This window comes from Rana temporaria, chromosome 3 (assembly GCF_905171775.1).
Source record: "Rana temporaria chromosome 3, aRanTem1.1, whole genome shotgun sequence".
Lineage (NCBI taxonomy): Eukaryota > Metazoa > Chordata > Amphibia > Anura > Ranidae > Rana > Rana temporaria.
The window spans coordinates 13,762,098-13,781,234 of NC_053491.1; the positions used below are offsets into that span (position 1 = coordinate 13,762,098).

The following is a 19,137-nucleotide window of genomic DNA, read 5'->3' on the forward strand; positions in this document are numbered from 1 at the left end:
CTGCGCAAAAGTTTTATAGCATCTACAAAATGGGGGATAGTGATTTTTAATTATACTTTTTTTTTTTTTTTTTTACTTGTTATGGCGGCGATCTGCAATTTTTATCGTGACTGCGACATTATGGCGGACACGTCGGACACTTTTCACTCTATTTTGGGACCATTCATTTATTTATACAGCGATCAGTGCTATAAAAATGCACTGATTACTGTTTAAGTGACACTGGCAGGGAAGGGGTTAACCATTAGGTGGCGAATAAGAGGTTAAGTGTGTCCTAGGGAGCGATTCGAACTGTTCGGGGGCGTGGCTTACTGTGACACGACAGTGATCGCTGCTCCCGTTGAGAGGGAGCAGTCGATCAGTGCTGTGTCACTAGGCAGATTAGGGAGATGTCTTGTTTACAAAGGCGTTCTGCCGTTCCCGTGACCTAATCGCGGGACACTGGCGGACATCGAGTCCACGGGCACGGTGACGGAGACCGCGGCGGGCGCATGCTCGCTAGGGGGCAGGTTCAAAGAAACGTATATATACGTGTCTTTGCCTGCCCGTGCTATTCTGACAACGTAAATGTGCGTAAGGCAGTCGGCAAGCGGTTGATGAATTAAAAAAAACAGTAAGGGCCCTTTCACACGGGCGGACCGTATGTCCGCTTTTTCACCCATCCGTGTACAGATGAAAAAGGGACATACATTGGTCCCTATGAGATTGCGGGTGTCGGCGGATAAACATCCGCCGACACCCGATCTCACCCAGCTGCGTAATCCTTCGATTCTGCAGACGGAGGAAAACCTTATTTTTTCCATCCGTCTGCGGATCCCATAGGGGAGGGTGGAGACAAGACAGGGCGGTCCCTGCACACTGTGCGGGGACCGCCCTGTCATCCGCTGGCTCAGCAAGCGGAGGTTCAGGGGGCGGATCATCACTGATTCGCCCCGTGTGCAAGAGCCCTAAAGTTAGCCCAATTTTTTTTGGGATAATGTGAAAGATTTTACGCCGCGAGAATCGCGATCTTTATTCTAAGCAAAATAATCGTGATTCTCATTTTTGACCCGAATCGTGCCGCTCTACAATGGTGTGAACCAGGTCCAAGTGTATGAAAAAAAAATATTTGTATATCGTATTTGTGCTACGCCGCCGCAAGTCAGAGAGGAAAGTGCTGTATTCACAAAACACTTGCCTCCTAAGTTACAGCGGTGTATCGTAAATGGGGCCGGCGTAAGCGCGCCTAATTCAAATGAGGGGGCGTGTTTTATGTAAATGGGTGGTGACCCGACGTGATTGAATTTTTTTACGAACGGCGCATGCACCGTCCGTGTACATATCCCAGTGTGCATTGCTCCAAAGTACGCCGCAAGGACGTATTGGTTTCGACGTGAACGTAAATTACGTCCAGCCCCATTCACGGACGACTTACGCAAAAAATGTACAAATTTCGACGCGGGAACGACGGCCATACTTAACATTGACTAGGCCAGCTATTTGTTCGACTAACTTTACGCCGGAAAAAGCCTTACGTAAACAAAAATGCGCCGGGCGCACGTACGTTCGTGAATCGGCGTATCTAGTCATTTACATATTCTACGCCGAACTCAACGGAAGCGCCACCTAGCGGCCAGCGGAAAAATTGCACCCGAAGATACGACGGCGTAGGAGACTTGCGCCGCTCGTATCTTTTAGCCTAATTCAGTGTTTCTCAATTCCAGTCCTCAGGCCCCCCCAACAGGTCAGGTTTTCAGGATTTCCATTATTTTGCACAGGTGATTTGATCAGTTTCACTGCCTTAGTAATCACCACAGCCTTTTCATCTGAGGGAAATCCTGAAAACCTGACCTGTTGGGGGGGCCTGAGGACTGGAATTGAGAAACACTGGCCTAATTTAAGCGTATCTGGTTTCCAGAATACGCTTAAATTTAGGATGGCGTAGATTCAGAGTTACGTCGGCGTATCTACTGATACGCCGGCGTAAAGCTTTCTGAATCCAGCTAATAGTCTTTTAGCAGTGAGATTGTTGCACGGTCACTTCCTTTTATGGAGTAATATTTGATTCTCGACTTTACAATGACGACACGAGGAAATGATCTTCTCTGTGAATGTGACGATTTTTTCTCTTTGGTGTCTTTTCAGCTCTCCTGTCCAACCGCGGAAGATGATGGAAGACAAAGGACCCCGAGTGGCTGATTACTTCGTCGTTGCCGGACTAACCGATTCATCAATACCACTTGAAGAGGAGATCCACTTTAATGACGCCTGTCATAAGATAGCTAAACCAAAGGAACCAATCACAGATGTTACAGTGATCATCAGATCCCTGGGGGAGGAGGTGCCTCAGGGATTTGTGTGTATGGACACCACCCCAACCGGACTCTCCGCCGACCTCAACAATGGCAGTATCCGAGGACCTCAGATATATTTGTGTTATAGGAGAGGAAGAGACAAGCCTCCCTTAACAGATTTGGGGTAAGATCCATTCTTATGTTTGTTCCCCCACCAAGAACTTGCTTACCGGGCACTTAAACCCCCTTCCTGCCCAGGCCGATTTTCAGCTTTCAGCGCTTTGACACTGTGAATGACAATTGCGCCGTCATGCACCACTGTACAAAAACGAAATTTGTATCATTTTTGTTCCACACATAGAGCTTTCTTTTGGTGGTATTTATTCACTACGAGGGGGTTTTATTTATTTTTTTGCTAAACAAAAAAAGACAGAAAAAAGAAAAACGTAGGGGTGGGTGGGGGGTTCGGGGATACAGTTTTCATGGTTGTTAAAAAAAAAATTGGCAAACAGGTAATTTTTCTCCTTCATTGATGTGCACTGATGAGGGGGCACTAATGGGGGGGACTGGTGGGCATTGATGAAGCTGCACTGATAGACAGCACTGATATGCTCTGGCAGGTGACACTGATAGGTGGCACTGGTGGGCACTGCTTAAAGCGGAGTTCCAGCCTTTTTATGTTTATTAAAAGTCAGCAGCTACAAAAAGTGTAGCTGCTGACTTTTTTAACCACTTCAGCCCCGGACCATATTGCTGGTCAATGACCGGGCCCCTTTTTTTTTTATAAAAATTCATTGATTACTATAAAAATGCCACTGGCGAGGAAGGGGTTAAGTATGTTCCCTCATTGTGTTCTAACTGAAGGGGGGGGGGGGACTGATTTGGGCAAATGACAGATCGCTGTTCATACATTGTATGAACAGAAGATCAGCATTTCTGCCCCTGACAGGACCGGGAGCTGTTTACACACACAGCTCCCAGGTTCTCGCTCTGTAACGAGCGATCGCGGGTGCCCGGCGCGCCCCTATTGGCTGAACGGCGAGATGACGTATACCTATGTGATCTCGTCCAGCAGAGCCGACCTGCCGCCGCCTGTGTGTCCCAAGCGTGTCATGATCCTACGGGGTAAAATGACCGCACCAGCCAAGCAGACTCTGGCTGGAAAAAGCGCCCAGAGGCGATTCAGTTCGCATGAGTTGCGCTATACAAGTCCTTCATTCCTTCATTCCTTCATTCATTCATAACTGGTCGGCAGCTGGTCGGCAAGCAGTTAATAAACAGACACTTACCTGCTCCACTGTCCAGCGATGCGGCCGGCCGGAGCTCCGCTCCTCCCCCCCCCCTCTCCGCCCGCGCCTCCATTCACATTGTGGGCACCCGGCCGTGACCGCTTTCGGCTTCACGGCCGGGCGCTCACTGCGCATGGGCGAGTCGCGCTGCGCTCTATGAATGGACAGACGAAGGGGGGCGCGCAGGTTGCACATGCACGGGAGGACGTACATGGATGCCTTCCTGGCATTTTAGGCCCACGCTGTAGTCGTCTTGGGCGGGAAGAGGTTAATGTGCTGACTAGGGCTATTTTATTTTATTGTATATACTCGAGTATAAGCCGAGTTTTTCAGCACATTTTTTTTTATTTTTATTTTTTTTTGTTTTTGTGTGCTGAAAATGCCCCCCTTGGCTTATACTAGAGTCTTCCTGCCTCACTGTGTCCATCTGCAGCCTTATGATCTCCCGGCGCTTTGACATGTAGTTTAGTCGGCAGCTGTCCAGTGTAACAAAGCCCCGCCTCCTCGTCCGTAATAGGGGGAACACTGACTCACTGCTGGGAAACGAAATCAGTGTTCCGTCACGGACGAGGAGGAGGCGGGGCTTCGTTGACTAGACTGCATGTGACAGCACCGGTGTTCTGGAGATTAGGTACATGAGGCAGGGAGATGGGCACAGTGAGGCTGTAGATGGGCATTGTTGACCCTCTTTTCCACTTCCAGTGGCTGCTGCATTTCCCATCCTAGGCTTATATACTTCAATGGAGAAGCTGCAGAAAACCCATGTAATGCCTTTTACCGGCAATTTGTATTTTTTAATCTGCCAAACAACAATTTGGCCAAAAAATATGTAAAAATGTAAATCGCCACAAAACCACCTTTCGTTTTTTTTTTTTGTGTTTTTTAACCACTTGCTTACTGGGCACATAAACCCCCCTTCGTGCCCAGGCGAAATTTCAGCTTCCGGCACTGCGTCGCTTTAACTGACATTTGCGCAAAATTGACGTCCTTTTTTCTCCACAAATAGAGCTTTATTTTGGTGGTATTTGATCACCTCTGCGGTTTTTATTTTTTGCGCTATAAACCAAAAAAGAGCAACAATTTAAAAAAAATATATATATTTTTTACTTGTTGCTATAATAAATATCCCATTTTTTTTTTTTTAAATATTTTTTTTCCCAGTTAAGGCCGATACGTATTTTTCGACGTATTTTTGTAAAAAAAAAAAAAAAAAAATCGCAACAAGCAACTGGTTTGCGCAAACGTTATAGCGCCTACAAAATAGGGGACAGAATTATGATTTTTTTTTTTTTATACTAGTAATGGCGGCGATCTGCGATTTTTATTGGGACTGCGATATTGTGGCAGACATATCGGACACTTTTGACACAAATTTTGGGACCATTCACATTTATACAGCGATCAGTGCTATACAAATGCACTAATTACTGTATAAATGTGACTGTCAGGCAAGGGGTTAACACTAGGGGGTGAGGAAGGGGTTAAATGTATTCCCTGGGTGTGTTCTAACTGTGTGGGGGGAGGGGGTGACTGGGGGAGGTGACCGATGCTGTGTCCCTATGTACAAGGGACACAGATCGGTCTCCTCTCCTCTGACAGCACGTGGAGCTCTGTGTTTACACACCATCATTACACACAGAGCTCCACGTCCCTGCTGTCACCTGCTGTGTCACCGCCGATCGCGTGTACCCGGCGGACATCGCGGCCGCCAGGTACACGCATCGGCTCTTCAGCGATGCGCCGGGACAGTGTTTACCCGCTGCGCTCCACCCAGTGGCGCGCGCGGGTAATGCTTTTAAAAAGACGTCCACTTGCCACTTGAGAGCCGCACTGTTGACGTCTTTTGTCAATAGCGCGGGTTTCAAGTGGTTAAGGTCATTAACCGATTATTCGATTAATCTTAAGAATAATTGGCCAACTAATTGATTATGAAAATAATCGTTAGTTGCAGCCCTAGTGTAAAGGCGGGTGTCCCAATACTTTTGACAATTCTAGTGTATATATGTGTTCGGTGGTCAGCAGTTGGTTAAAGTTGCGATCATTAAAAATGAGAAACAACCTGGGTGGCTGAACGTGTCCTTATGGCGTCGCAGTTACCGGTTTATCCTTTCAGCACAATATCGCTCTTCCTGCTTCAACTTGTTCTAGAAGCGTAAAATGTTTTCCATGGGAAGATCGGATTTTTTTTCACACGCTTGGCCCTGTAGTGCTGAAGAATTATCGGCTCATGCCGTGTTTTTACTCTGTGTGATTCCCATGCCAGGGCTGAGCCCAATCTGCCTTTCATGTACATGTGCGCTCTGAGCCGTACATCGCCTGTTTCTACACTCCGGTGTCCAGGGCCGGCCCTATGATGGGACCGGGTGGTACCATGGGTACCAGGCAGCACTTTTAGGGGGGCAGCATACTGATGCCCGCCAGCCCGTTCCGCCAGCTCCGCTACCCAAATAAAATTGATGTCCTTTTATCCCACAAATAGAGCTTTCTTTTGGTGATGTTTGATCACCTCTGCGTTTTTTATTTTTTGTGCTATAAATATATATATATTTTAACTTTTTGCTATAATAAATATCCCCAAAATTTAGAAAAATAAACTATTTTCTTCAGTTTAGGCCAATATGTATTCTTCTACATATTTTTGGTACCAAAAAAAATTACAATTGGCATACATTGATTAGTTTGCGCAAAAGACATTGTGGCCGCCGGCAATTCCCAGGCCCTCTTTATACTCCTTTATACATGTATAGAGCCATGGCAGGTCCTCTTTATACTCCTTTATACATGTATAGAGCCATGACAGGTCCTCTTTATACATCTATAGAGCCACGACAGGTCCTCTTTATACTCCTATATACATTTATAGAGCCACGACAGGTCCTCTTTATACTCCTATATACATTTATAGAGCCATGACAGGTCCTCTTGATATTCCTTTACATGTAAAGAGTAATGATAGGTCCTCTATATACATGTATAGAGCCATGACAGGTCCTCTTTATACTCCTTGATACACGTAAAGAGCCATGACAGGTCCTCTATATACATGTATAGAGCCATGACAGGTCCTCTTTATACTCCTATATACATGTATAGAGCAATGACAGGTCCTCTTTATACTCCTTTATACACGTATAGAGCCATGACAGGCCCTCTTTATACTCCTATATACATTTATAGAGCCATGACAGGTCCTCTTGATATTCCTTTACATGTAAAGAGTAATGACAGGTCCTCTATATACATGTATAGAGCCATGACAGGTCCTCTTTATACTCCTATATACATGTATAGAGCAATGACAGGTCCTCTTTATACTCCTTTATACATGTATAGAGCCATGACGGGTCCCCTTTAGTTATCATGATATAAAATAATGAATGTGGGGGCCTTTTGGTTGGCGTGATTTTTTTTCTGGGGGGGGGGAGCAGCATTTCATTCTTGGTCCCAGGCAGCACAATGTCTTGGGCCGGCACTGCCGGTGTCTTTGTCTTTTGATGTGTGTTGGTAGCTGAGAATATAGTCAACTGTTTCCAAAGGGGCAGAGGAGACATCGGGGGTCTGATAGACTCCTAGCGCCTTCAAAAAGAGGTCCTGTCACCTGCCTGGGCTTGTTAGAGCCGGTTCACACAGGGGCGACGCAGCCGCCTGACAAGTCGCGCTCCGCTCTCTTCAATGGAACCGTTCTAATAGGAGCGACGCAAGTCACTCCGACTTAGAAAAAGGCTCTTGCACGACTTTGGGGGCGACTCGCATTGACTTCAATACAGAAGTCGTTTTGCAAGTTGCCTCTCAAGTCGTCTTATGATTGCTTTGCCGAGTCGCCCCCAAAGTCGTGCCGCCTGTGTGTGAACCGGCTCTTGGCCTCCTTGTGATAGCAACAAAGTAGGGGGGGGGGGGGATTTTTTTTTTTTTAAATAACAGGATCCCAGTTGCTCCTATAACCACTTCCCGCCCGGTCAATAGTCAATTGACGTCCGGGAAGTGATTGTGAAATCCTGACTGGCTGTCTATTGACATCCTGCAGGATTTCATGCAGGCGCGCGGCGATCGGTGATGCGGGGTGTCAGTCTTACACCCTGCATCTCCGATCTCGGTAAAGAGCCTCCGGCGGAGGCTCTTTACCACGTGATCAGCCGTGTCCAACCACGGCTGATCACGATGTGAACAGGAAGAGCCATTGATCGGCTCTTCCTCACTCGCGTCTGACGGACGCGAGTAGAGGAGAGCCGATCGGCGGCTCTCCTGACGGGGGGGGTTCGCGCTGATTGTTTATCAGCGCAGCCCCCCCTTAGATGCCAACACTGGACTACCAGGGAGCGCCCCCCGGTGCTCAATAGAACAAAAAACAAAAAAAAAAACACCAATAAACAAACAAAAAAATTGACACAATCGATGCCAATCAGTGCCCACAAATGGGCACTGACTGGCAACATGGGCACTGGCTGAAATGATGCCCAGCAATGCCATCAGTGCCACCTTAGTGCCCATCTATGCCCAGTGCCCACCCATCTGTGCCACCCATGAGTGCCCATCAGTGCAGCATACCAGCGCCACCTATCGGTGCCCATCAGAGCCACCTCATCGGTGCCCATCAGTGCCGCCATATCAGTGCCCATGATTGAAGAAGAAACCTTACTTATTTACAAAAAAAAATTACAGAAAAAAATAAAAACTTAATTTTTTTCAAAAATTTCAGTCTTTTTTTTAGTTGTTGCGCAAAAAATAAAAAATTGCAGAGGTGATCAAATACCACCAAAGAAAGCTCTATTTGTGGGAACAAAATGATAAAAATAAAATTTTGGGTACAGTGTAGCACGACCGCGCAATTGTCATTCAAATTGCAACAGCGCTGAAAGCTGAAAATTGACTTGGGCAAGAAGGTGCGTAAGTGCCCGGTATGGAAGTGGATAAGCACCCAAATTGAATCGCACAGGTAGGGCACGTGTATGTAAGCATGAATTTGTCTATCGCATCCAAAGTGCAGCACAACAATAAAAATAAGTCGTTCAATGAAGTGAACTTATAGTAAGGGCACCACATGCAGTCCAGTGCGTTTTTTTGTTCTGCATGAAAAAAGCGTGGAAAGTAGGTTGTATGGTTCCCAGTGGCATAGTTCACATCACTGCTTTTCAGTTCCAGAAAAAAACAAGTAGAGCATGCTGCATTTTTTTTCTCTACTGGACTGTATTGGAACTCGTTAAAGCGGAGTTCCGGCCACAATTTCACTTTTTAAATATAAATACCCCTTTAATACACAAGCTTAATGTATTCTAGTAAAGTTAGTCTGTAAACTAAGGTCCGTTTTGTTACGGCATTTAGACACTTTATAAAATAGAAATTGACTGGGGCCATCTTAAGTGTGGGCATCATGAAGCCAGACTGTATGACTTCCTGGATTTCAGCCTTGCAGATCTCGCACATGCTCAGTGCTGCACAAGCAGTGTCAGATCAGGTTTCAGCACCTGTGCTGTCCAAGTCACATGATTCTTTGGGACTGGGGAGTGCACAGACTCCTGGTAAGTTACACCCACTACATTCCCAGGAGTCTGTGCAGTGCATTAAGCACCTAGGTGCAGGAAGTGGGAAGATTAACTATTCTGCCTAGCAACAACACTTTGAAGGCATCTAAAAAAAAAATATTTCTCTTATCGTCCATGGACGGACACAGCTCCTTAAATCTTGACAAGTGGGTTATGTTCCCTGTTTACAGGAGAGGACTAGGCAGAAACATGTTAAATAGTTAAATACATGTTACATTAACAGAGTTGAACAGCCCCGCCCAGGGGGCGGTCCCTCCAGACATAACCCTCCTCACTGCAGCTTGCAGCCTCAGTTTCGTTCTGCCTAGCAAAGGAGAAGGACGTATGGCTCCCTTTGGGCCCAGCGCCCTGAGGAGAAATTTTATTTTATTTTACTTTATTTTTTCTTGAAGAATCTTCTTTCAACTGTTGGCTGAGAGACAGGCTGGATATTATAGATCCTTGTAGTCTACTCAGTCCGACCAGCAAGCGTGGGCACACCTTTGCAAAGAGGCTTGGTCTGCCACGCCATACCTCATGACTCCTGAGGTGGCCGGTGAGCTTTGCTCCGAGGTCCACATATGACTGAGCTGTGGTGTTGCCTCAATCACAGTGGACCGGGCCGACAGCTACCTCCATTTCGGTTGTAGTTCTGTCAGGAATGCGTCAGCGAGTCCTCGCTTGGACGGGTAAGTACAGTCCCTCCTGCTTCGGTGGGTTGGTACGGCTGGGCATTCCTGGGGTTCGGGGGTCCCTTCCCCTTACTTCCCTGCTCCTTTCCCTTGCTGCATTGCTAACATTGCCGCTGTCAGGGGGGAGGGGGCCTTCCTGAGGGGACTGTGTTATCTGGCCTGTGTTTTTTCTTTTTTGTATTGGGCTTTCCTGTGAGGTAAAAAGCCCTGTGATGAGCACAGATGTTTATGATTATACTTCAGCAGACGCTGACTGATTGGTGACACCTGTAATGGTTTTGCTTTTTATGCTGTATCTGTGACTTGTCCTTAAATAAAACAGCCCTATGAGGCTTTTCCTGTTTAAACACAGGTCCCTGCAAAAGTTACCTCACGGTTCTTTTCCTCACAGGCAGCGCTGTGCAGTCTCCTCCTGAGGGAGTCCCCTGGTTACCCCTGGTCAGCGCAGCAAGTGGGTGAGAGGCCCTGAATAGGGCTCTAGGAGCTTTTGTCTATTTGTATGGACAGGTGTGCATATTATAATACACACTATATGTAAATATTGGAGTCAGTATCTGGGTCCTTCCCCACATGCTGGTGGTGGCAGCAGGTGTTAGCACCTGTGATTCCCACAGAGTTTTTATTGTAGTCCTGGACACAGTTTGTGCCAGGGTGGGGGTGGACTGCGGGCGGGCGGTAAAAGAGTGCCCCCTTCCCCCGTTATCCCCTGGGGAATGCTCTGTTATGGAGCCATGGACTAGGTACCTAGTTAAAAAAAAAAAAAAAAAAAAAAAAAGGCAGAATAAAAGGCAGAATAAGGCATTTATGGGTGCGCTTTTTACTGCTGCAAGGGACTCTCCTAAGCTGCATAGTGCAGCTGGGTTTCCGCTGAGGGCTCGGTCTTTTTTGGATCACACAAATCAGACCGCTGTGTAGGTTTTTTCCTTCTGTGCCCTTCTTTGATAATTTCTGAGATGCGGAATGAGAAAAGCCACTGAGGGCTTTTGTAGTCCCTCACCGCCGGGCGGGAACCCCTACTTGTATGGATCTGACTGATAGAAGATCCGAAGTACTGACCCGTTCCATGTTTACCATGCTGGGGTCTGGCTTGCGGCCTATTGTGGCCACTACACTGGGGTCTCAGTGGTCGCTGGCGCTATTTTTTGGGAGATTTTTCAATTACATTGAAAACTCCCATTGGCGCCCATTTTGTCGTAACCACGCTATGGCGCAGCTTACATTGTGCTGGCCTTTTTCCTGTGGCCGCGTTCTGAACGCTCGGCGGCCATCTTGGAGTAGTCCTGACCCCTAGTGCTGTATACAACTCGCAGAGTGAGCATTTTGCACCAGACAGTGGAGGAGCACCGACTCTCTCCTGAGGTTATTAGCCTAGCGGACCAGCTGGTCCAGGGCCTCATATAGGTCTGTGATGCTTCATTGAATGCTGCGCCCTTGTTATCCAGGGCGTCTGTTTCAGAATGGTTTTATGCACACGGTGGTGTAGTGCTTAACTCCATTACTTGGCAGCAAAAGAGTCATTGGTTCGAATCTGCACACTGACGCCAATCTGCCTGGAGCTTGCATTGTCGCTCCCTGTGTCTGTGTGGGTTTCCTCCGGGTACTCCGGTTTCCTCCAAAGACATGTGTGCATACACCTACATAATATACATACACACTATGTGTGTGTATTATTTAGGGGCAACCCTCCCAGGCCGTCAAAGGCCCAGCTGGGGGACTAATCTGTCCCTGGGTGCATAAGCCGATCACGCCGGCACCCAAATCCTGCCAATGTATATAGCCTTCCCTCCCTGTCTCTAGGTGGGAGGGGCGGCTTGCAGGTTCACAATTCAGTGAAACCTCCCTGCTCTCCGACTAGTGGGTCTGCGAGGTGGTCTCTTTGGAGTACTAGATAGGGTTTCCTCCTATCCACAGAACAAAGTTCTGTCCTTGTGTCTTCCCCTCCCGGCACGTCGGTCTGCCTTGGGCAGTGTGGGTTTTGCTAAGCTGCAAGGTAATTTTACCTTTCCTGCAGGACGAGAGTTTTGGGGTTTTCTATGGGCCTCAGGCCCTAAATACCTTTGTGAACGTCGGGTAGTTCCGCATGGAATCCATTTGTTCGGTGGTAGCTGCGCTTCATCCGGGGGATGTCCTGACGTCCTCGGACATCAGGGACGCATACATGCATGTCCCGTTTTGCACATGTCACAGTGTTTTTTTCTGTGCTTCGTGATGAGAGAAGGGTCTCTGTCAGCCTGTGGCCCTCCCTTTTGATCTGGCGTCAGCACCATGGGTTTTCAGCTAGGAGCTCGCACTTATTTGAATTTTGTTGGGACAGCGAGGCTTTGCCTCATTGGCTACTTTGACGACTTTCTTCTGAGAGCAGCTTCTGTCTCCGACCTAGTGGATGGGTTATTCCCATTCAGACCCTCCGAAGATTCGGGTGGATGTTAAACGTTTAGGCCAGAAAGTGTAGCTCAGTGGCAGCAAGCCTGCCCTACATGTATGCGACCCAGGGTTCAAATTATGGGCATGCTAGGTTCCGACTCAGCGTTGGAGTATCTAGTGTTGATCCAGACTCCTCAGTGGCAAAGGTCCTTCTTCCCCTGGAGAAATTGCAGACTCTTCAGTCTGCGGAGAAGGTATTGGCATCACGCAATCGGTCTTCTCTCCGGGCGCCTGCTGGTTCAGGGTCTGTGGGTAGCCTCCTTCAAGGTGGTACTGTATGCCCAGTTCCACACCCTGGTTTTCCAGTGGAACTACTGTCCAGGTGGTAAAAATCTCTTGTCTCTGAAATCATTAGATTCCTGTGCGCCACCTAGTCAGAGTCTCTCTGAGTTGGTGACAGAGATTCCCGACTCTTCGGTCCGGGAAGTTGTCCCTTCCTTCCAGTGGTCGGTGTTTACGACGAATGCCAGCTCACGGGTTGTGAACCTGGAGGTTCACAAAACTGGGGGGTCCAGTCGGCCCTGAGTCGCTGGACTTGCGTGGACCTATGACCACACCTCCTTGAATGTGTCTGGTCTCGGTAGCTACCCAGGGTCGGGCCTGGCTAGTGCCTGGTGGAAGACCGCCTGGGAATACCAGGTGCTGTCTACTGTTCATTGTCCTACTATTTTAGGCGATCAGGCTATGCTTCTCCTTGTGGTCGACCAATCTGGTTTCAGCCGGACAACGCCACGGCCGTGGCTTCAGTCTACCATCAGGTATGCCGGCAGGCAGACTACTGGAGTCGCCAGATGCTGGGCCAGGGCGACTGGTCTTTGTGCTTGGGGTGTTTCGGCTCCCTTGCAGGAGGTGAGCCTCACATGGCATGGATCTCCTGGCAGCTTGTCTCCGCCGCAAGGGTGTCAAAGTTAGTGGCCAGGTCTAGTGATCTTGTACAGACGCGTCAGTCGCGCTGGAGGCCCTGTGTTGTCTGTATCGGTGATTTTTTTGCCATTCCTCCATGGTAGTTGCTTCCTCGGCCGCTCCACAGAGTGGATGCTGAGGAGATCCCGATGATTCTAATCGCTCCAGATTGACCTTGGCATCCTTGGTACGCTGATATCGGGCGCCTGGTAGCGGAGGCACCCTGGTGATTGCCAGGGCAGGAGGTTCCTGTCTCAAGGTCCCATACTTCCTCCTGTTGTACAGTCACTGACTTGCTTAACATGGTTATTGGAAGCCAGACTTTAGGTGACCAGGGTCTGTCTGACTCGGTCATCTCAACAGGGCACCGTAGTCTTCTTCCGGAGGATCTACCGTCGCACCTCTCTTGGTGCGAAGGGATGGAGTGACGTCCACGGGCGTACTTTCAATGTCCAGGGTCCTGCTGTTTTTAAAGCTTGGATTGGATCTAAAAATTGCTTAAAGCACCGTTTGGGGGCAGATTTCAGCCTTGGCTGTGTTCTTTTAGTGGCCTTTTTGCGGCCCGTTCCCTGGTGGGTCCCCTTTTTTTGTGTGCAAGGGGTTTGTCATATACTTTCCCCTCTTGGCCCATCTCTTCCCCCATGAGTTTTGACTCTGGTGCTCTCGGTTCTTCAGGAACCTTCCTTTTGGAAACATCAGAGAGATTTTCTCTTGACACTATCTCAGAAGGTGGCCCCTTTAGTGGCCTTTACCTCTGTTAGAGGGGTTTCTGAGTTGGCGGTCTTGTCTTGCAAGCCGCCATGCTTGATCCCCCATAAGGATTAGGTGATGGTGCGCCCGCGACCTTCCCTTCTTCCGAAGGAGGTTTCGGCCTTTCATACTTTAGGCGTGGTACGCGCTTTGCGGGTATACCAGCCTACTACGGCTCCATTTCGGAGCTTCTGACTCTCTTTTGTGTCGGTGTCTGGTCCACAAAAGGGCCTGGCGGTCTCGTCGACCACCATTTCTCGGTGGATCGGGCAGGCCGTCATACAGGCCTATGCTCCTAAGGGCGGGCCCCCCTTTCCGGTCACGGCACTTTCGACCAGGGCAATTGGTGCTTCCTGGGTTTTTTTTTTTTTTTTTTTTTTTTCGACATCATGCGTCGGTCTCACAGGTGTGCGAGGCGGCGATTTGCTCGTCCGTTCACGCTTTTTCCAGAATTTACATGGTTGCTGTGAGTGCATCTTATGATGTTTTTTTCAGCCGCTAGTTTTTGCCGGCGGCTGTTTAAAGTTGCACCTCCTCCGTTGAGGAGCTCTGCTTGTTTTGGGGTGAAGTTAAAATTGTTTTTACTGATATATTTCCCACCCCTCGTTTTTTGACACTGCTTGGGGACGTCCCACTTGTCAAGATTTAAGGAGCTGTGTCCGTCCATGGACGATAAGAGAAAATAGGATTTTTTGTACTCACCGTAAAATCCTTTTCTCTGAAGTCCATGGACGGACACAGCTCCCACCCCTCCTTTTTAGGTTTGTACTGCTTGTTACGAACTGAGGCTGCAAGCTGCAGTGAGGAGGGTTATGTCTGGAGGGACCGCCCCCTGGGCGGGGCTGTTCAACTCTGTTAATGTAACATGTATTTAACTATTTAACATGTTTCTGCCTAGTCCTCTCCTGTAAACAGGGAACATAACCCACTTGTCAAGATTTAAGGAGCTGTGTCCGTCCATGGACTTCAGAGAAAAGGATTTTACGGTGAGTACAAAAAATCCTATTTTTTTCGTAAAGGACTACCGTAATGACATTTTTTTAAAACTACTGATGTAATGTTATATTTATGGGTGGAACTCCACTTTAAAATGCATCAAAGATGCACTGGAATACATCAAAACCTCATCAAAAACGCACTGGAGGTTAGGATGAAGGAAAAAAGCTGACGTTTCGCACTATGCCTTAGTGCTTCTTCATGAGCTATGAAGAAGCACTAAGGCATAGTGCGAAACGTCAGCTTTTCTTTTGTTGTGCTGTTTTTTGCTGTGGCATGTATTTTGTGATTTTTAATTAAAGGAGGAGTTTTTTTGGAGTGCGGCTGTCCCAGCTTTTTTCCTTCATCCTAACCTGCATTTTGATTGCACTGCCTGCACCCTTGGCTCGGACCACAGGAATCAGATTACCTGGTTCTCTTTGAGCGGTTACCCACTCTCTCAAAAACGCACTGGACCCTAGTATAGTGGCGGGGGGGGGGGACAGGGAATAAAAAAAAAAGAGCACCTGCAGTGCATCCGCAAATGCATTAACCACTTAAGGACCGCCTAACGCCGATATACGTTGGCAGAAGGGCACGGCTGGGCACAATCACGTACAGGTACGTGGCTTAAGTGCCCATCCGTGGGTCGCCGCGACCCGTTCCGCGACCGCGCTAAAAGGACCCGATCTCTGCCAGTGTCCCACGATCGGGTCACAGGAGCTGAAGGACGGGAGATGAGTGTAAACAAACCCCGTTCCCCGTTCTTCTCTGTGGCTTGTCACTGATCGTCTGTTCCCTGTCATAGGGAACGACGATCAGTGACGTCACACGTCCAGCCCCGCCCCCCTACAGTAAGAAACGCAGGACAGGACACACTTAACCCCTACAGCGCCCCCTAGTGGTTAACCCCTTCACGGCCAGTGTCATTTTTACAGTTATCAGTGCATTTTTATACCACTTTTCGCTGTGAAAATGACAATGGTCCCAAAAATGTGTCAAAAGTGTGTCCGCCATAATGTCGCACTCACGAAAATATATCGCTGATCGCCGCCATTACTAGTAAAAAAAAAAAAAAAAATTAATAAAAATGCGATAAAACTATCCCCTATTTTGTAAACGCTATAACATTTGCTCAATCGATAAACGCTTATTGCGATTTTTTTTTTTTTTTAGCAAAAATATGTAGAAGAATACGTATCGGCCTAAACAAATTTATATATTTTTTTGGGGATATTTTTAATAGCAAAAAAAGTAAAAAAAAAAAAAATTTTATATATATATATATATATATATATATAATTTTTTTTTTTTTTTAAAGTGTCACTCTATTTTTATTTATAGCTCAACAAATAAAAACCGCAGAGATGATCAAATACCACCAAAAGAAAGCTCTATTTGTGGGGGAAAAAAGGACCCCAATTTTGTTTGGGAGCCACGTCGCACGACCGCGCAATTGTCGGTTAAAGCGACGCAGTGCCGAATCGCAAAAAGGGGCAAGGTCTTTAACCTGCATAATGGTCCGGGGCTTAAGTGGTTAAAAAAGCGTTAAAACCTGCGCATGCAGAAACGCATTCGGAATGGATCTGGTATTAACCAGCCCTAAATGAAAATCAAAAATGTAAAAAAATAAAAAAAAATGTGCGTACAATTTATTTGAACCCTAGTATAGTGGGGGAGGGGGGGGGGAGAAACAGGAAAGAAGGAAAAAAAGCACCTGGAATGCATCCGGAACGCATCAAAAATGCGTTAAAAGCCGCGCATGCGGAACGGATCTGGATTGCGTTTTTATGGTGTGAACCGGCCCTAACTAAAACTCGAAAATGTATACAAATGCATACAATTTTTTCTTTTGAACAAATGTGCCTAGAATTGACACAATTTAAAATGTGAGCAAGCGACAATTTTTTAGGCTCCATTCACACCTAGGCGATTGAAATCGCGGGCGGAATCACTGCGATTCCACAATCGTAAGCAAAATTGCAGGACTTATTTTAGGGGCGGCATATGTACAGCGATATTTTTTTATTTTTTTTTTTCTGTACTGTTTTTTTGCAATTTGACGTGAGAAATGTTTTGGGGTAACATTGAGAAATCATTGGCATTGCCAGTGTGTCCCGTGCTTTGCTGCGATTGTGGAATTGCGGGCAGAATTGCGCCGATTCCATTCACAATACAAAACGCCTAGGTGTGAATGGAGCTTAAATAAACGAATGTCCTTTTTATCTCTCAATACATTTGTCCTCTTCATTTAGCACATATCTTCTTCATGTTATACAAGTGCATCCTTATCATGAGTGCCCGCTGTGCGTATTCCATAAAAAAAAACGTGCGTCTACCATCAACGTCTACCATCGCCTCTCAATCAAGCCACTTAACTTAAAGGGGTTGTAAAATTTATTTTTTTCCTAAATATCTTCCTTTCCCTTAGTGCAGTCCTCCTTCACTTCCCTCATCCTTCCATTTTGCTTTTAAATGTCCTTATTTCTTCTGAGAAATCCTCACTTCCTGTTCTTCTGTCTGTAACTCCACACAGTAATGCGAGGCTTTCTCCCTGGTGTGGAGAAAGCGTCTTGAGGGGGGAGGGGGTGAGCAGGAGTGTCAGGACACTCTCTACTTTGCAGATGGAGAAAGGAGCTGTGGGTGTCCTGACACTCCTGCTCGCCCCCTCAAGAGGCTTTCTCCACACCAGGGAGAAAGTGTCGCATTACTGTGTGTAGTTAGACAGAAGAACAGGAAGTGAGGATTTCTCCCTGGTGTGGGGTGTCGTGCCCTTTGGACTACATGAGAGTCAGGACGCCCACTCACACACAGCTCCTTTCTCTAACTGCAACGTAGAGAGCGTCCTGACTCTCCTGTAGTCCAAGGGAGGGGGGCGAGCACGACACTCCACACCAGGGAGAAAGCCTTGCATTACTGTGTGGAGTTACAGACAGAAGAACAGGAAGTGAGGATTTCTCAGAAGAAATAAGGACATTTAAAAGCAAAATGGAAGGACGAGGTAAGTGAAGGAGGACTGCACTAAGGGAAAGGAAGATATTTAGGGGAATTTTTATTTTTTCCTTTACAACCCCTTTAATATTTATTTATCTAGTCTTTATTTATTACAGGTACTTCTCTAGTGCCCTCAATTAACGCAGATATATAAATTACATTCACATCAGTCCCTGCCCTCAAGGAGCTGACAATCTAAGGCACGGGTCTTCAAACTACAGCCCTCCAGTTGTTCAGGAACTACAATTCCCATCATGCCTAGTCATGTCTGTGAATGTCAGACTTTTACAATGCCTCATGGGATGTGTAGTTCCGCAACAGCTGGAGGGCCGTAGTTTGAGGATCCCTGATCTAAGGTCCCTTAAAGCCCCTTTCACAGTTGTGCAACTTGTCCTGTGACTTGGTGACTGGAAAGTCGCATGACAAGTCGTACCCCATGATTTTCCAATGAGTACCGTTCATATCTGTGCGACCTCAAGTCACATCGACTTCAAAGCAGTCGCTGTGCTACTTTGGTCTGACTCGGATGCGACTGAAGGACAATCGCAGGGAAATCGCATATTACCGATTTTTTTATTTATTTTTTTTTCGTTGCATTTTTCTTATCTAAATATTATTATTTTTTTTTTTTTTCAGGGTTTTGTATGAGTGGAAAGAGCGGCTAAAACAGGGTTGCCACATCATCCAAACTACACCTTCTGGACGTCCTGCCAACATAAGCAGCAGCACCTCCTCCTCACAAAAAGCATACATTACCTACAGGAGAGCTTCCGAAAATATGACCCAGAATTCCTTGGCTGTAACCGATATTTGCATAATCATTCCGAGCAAAGGAGAGGCCCCGCCCCATACCTTCTGCAAGGTGGAGAAGAATCTGAATAGCAGCATGGTAAGACCCCCTTTCTCTTATCGTCCATGGACGGACACCGCTCCTTAAATCTTGACAAGTGGGTTATGTTCCCTGTTCACAGGAGAGGACTAGGCAGAAACATGTTAGATAAATAACCACTTAAAGCGGGGTTCCAACCACAATTAGCATTTTTTAAATGTATGTCCTTTCATCCTGCGTTTTTATAATATAAATCCGGTCACTTTACCATTTTACAATCCGCCGCCGATCCGCATAGATATTCAAAAAAGATAGTTTATAAAACTATATCTACACCGTTGTCATTTTGCTTGTGGGCATTGTGAAGCCTACAAGCACTTACTTCCTGGAAGTCTTGGATGGGGAGTGATAATTGGGTAGCGCACTGCATCCTGGGAAATGATGACACACATTTCCCAGGAGCATTAGAGGGAGATGATGTCAGAATCC

At 47.0% G+C, this 19,137-nt stretch overlaps 1 protein-coding gene across 4 annotated transcripts in view; it reads left to right on the top strand.

Annotated features, from left to right (window-relative positions):
• The window catches only part of DENND4A (DENN domain containing 4A), a 244,198-nt gene that overhangs the window by 43,179 nt on the left and 181,882 nt on the right, over positions 1–19,137 (top strand). For all 4 annotated transcript variants that reach the window (XM_040342272.1, XM_040342269.1, XM_040342270.1 and 1 more), the window contains exons 2-3: positions 2,125–2,457; positions 18,456–18,708. In XM_040342272.1, coding sequence (XP_040198206.1) covers positions 2,147–2,457; positions 18,456–18,708 — 564 coding nt within the window. In that variant the 5' untranslated portion in view covers positions 2,125–2,146. The remainder of the gene's footprint in view (positions 1–2,124; positions 2,458–18,455; positions 18,709–19,137) is intronic.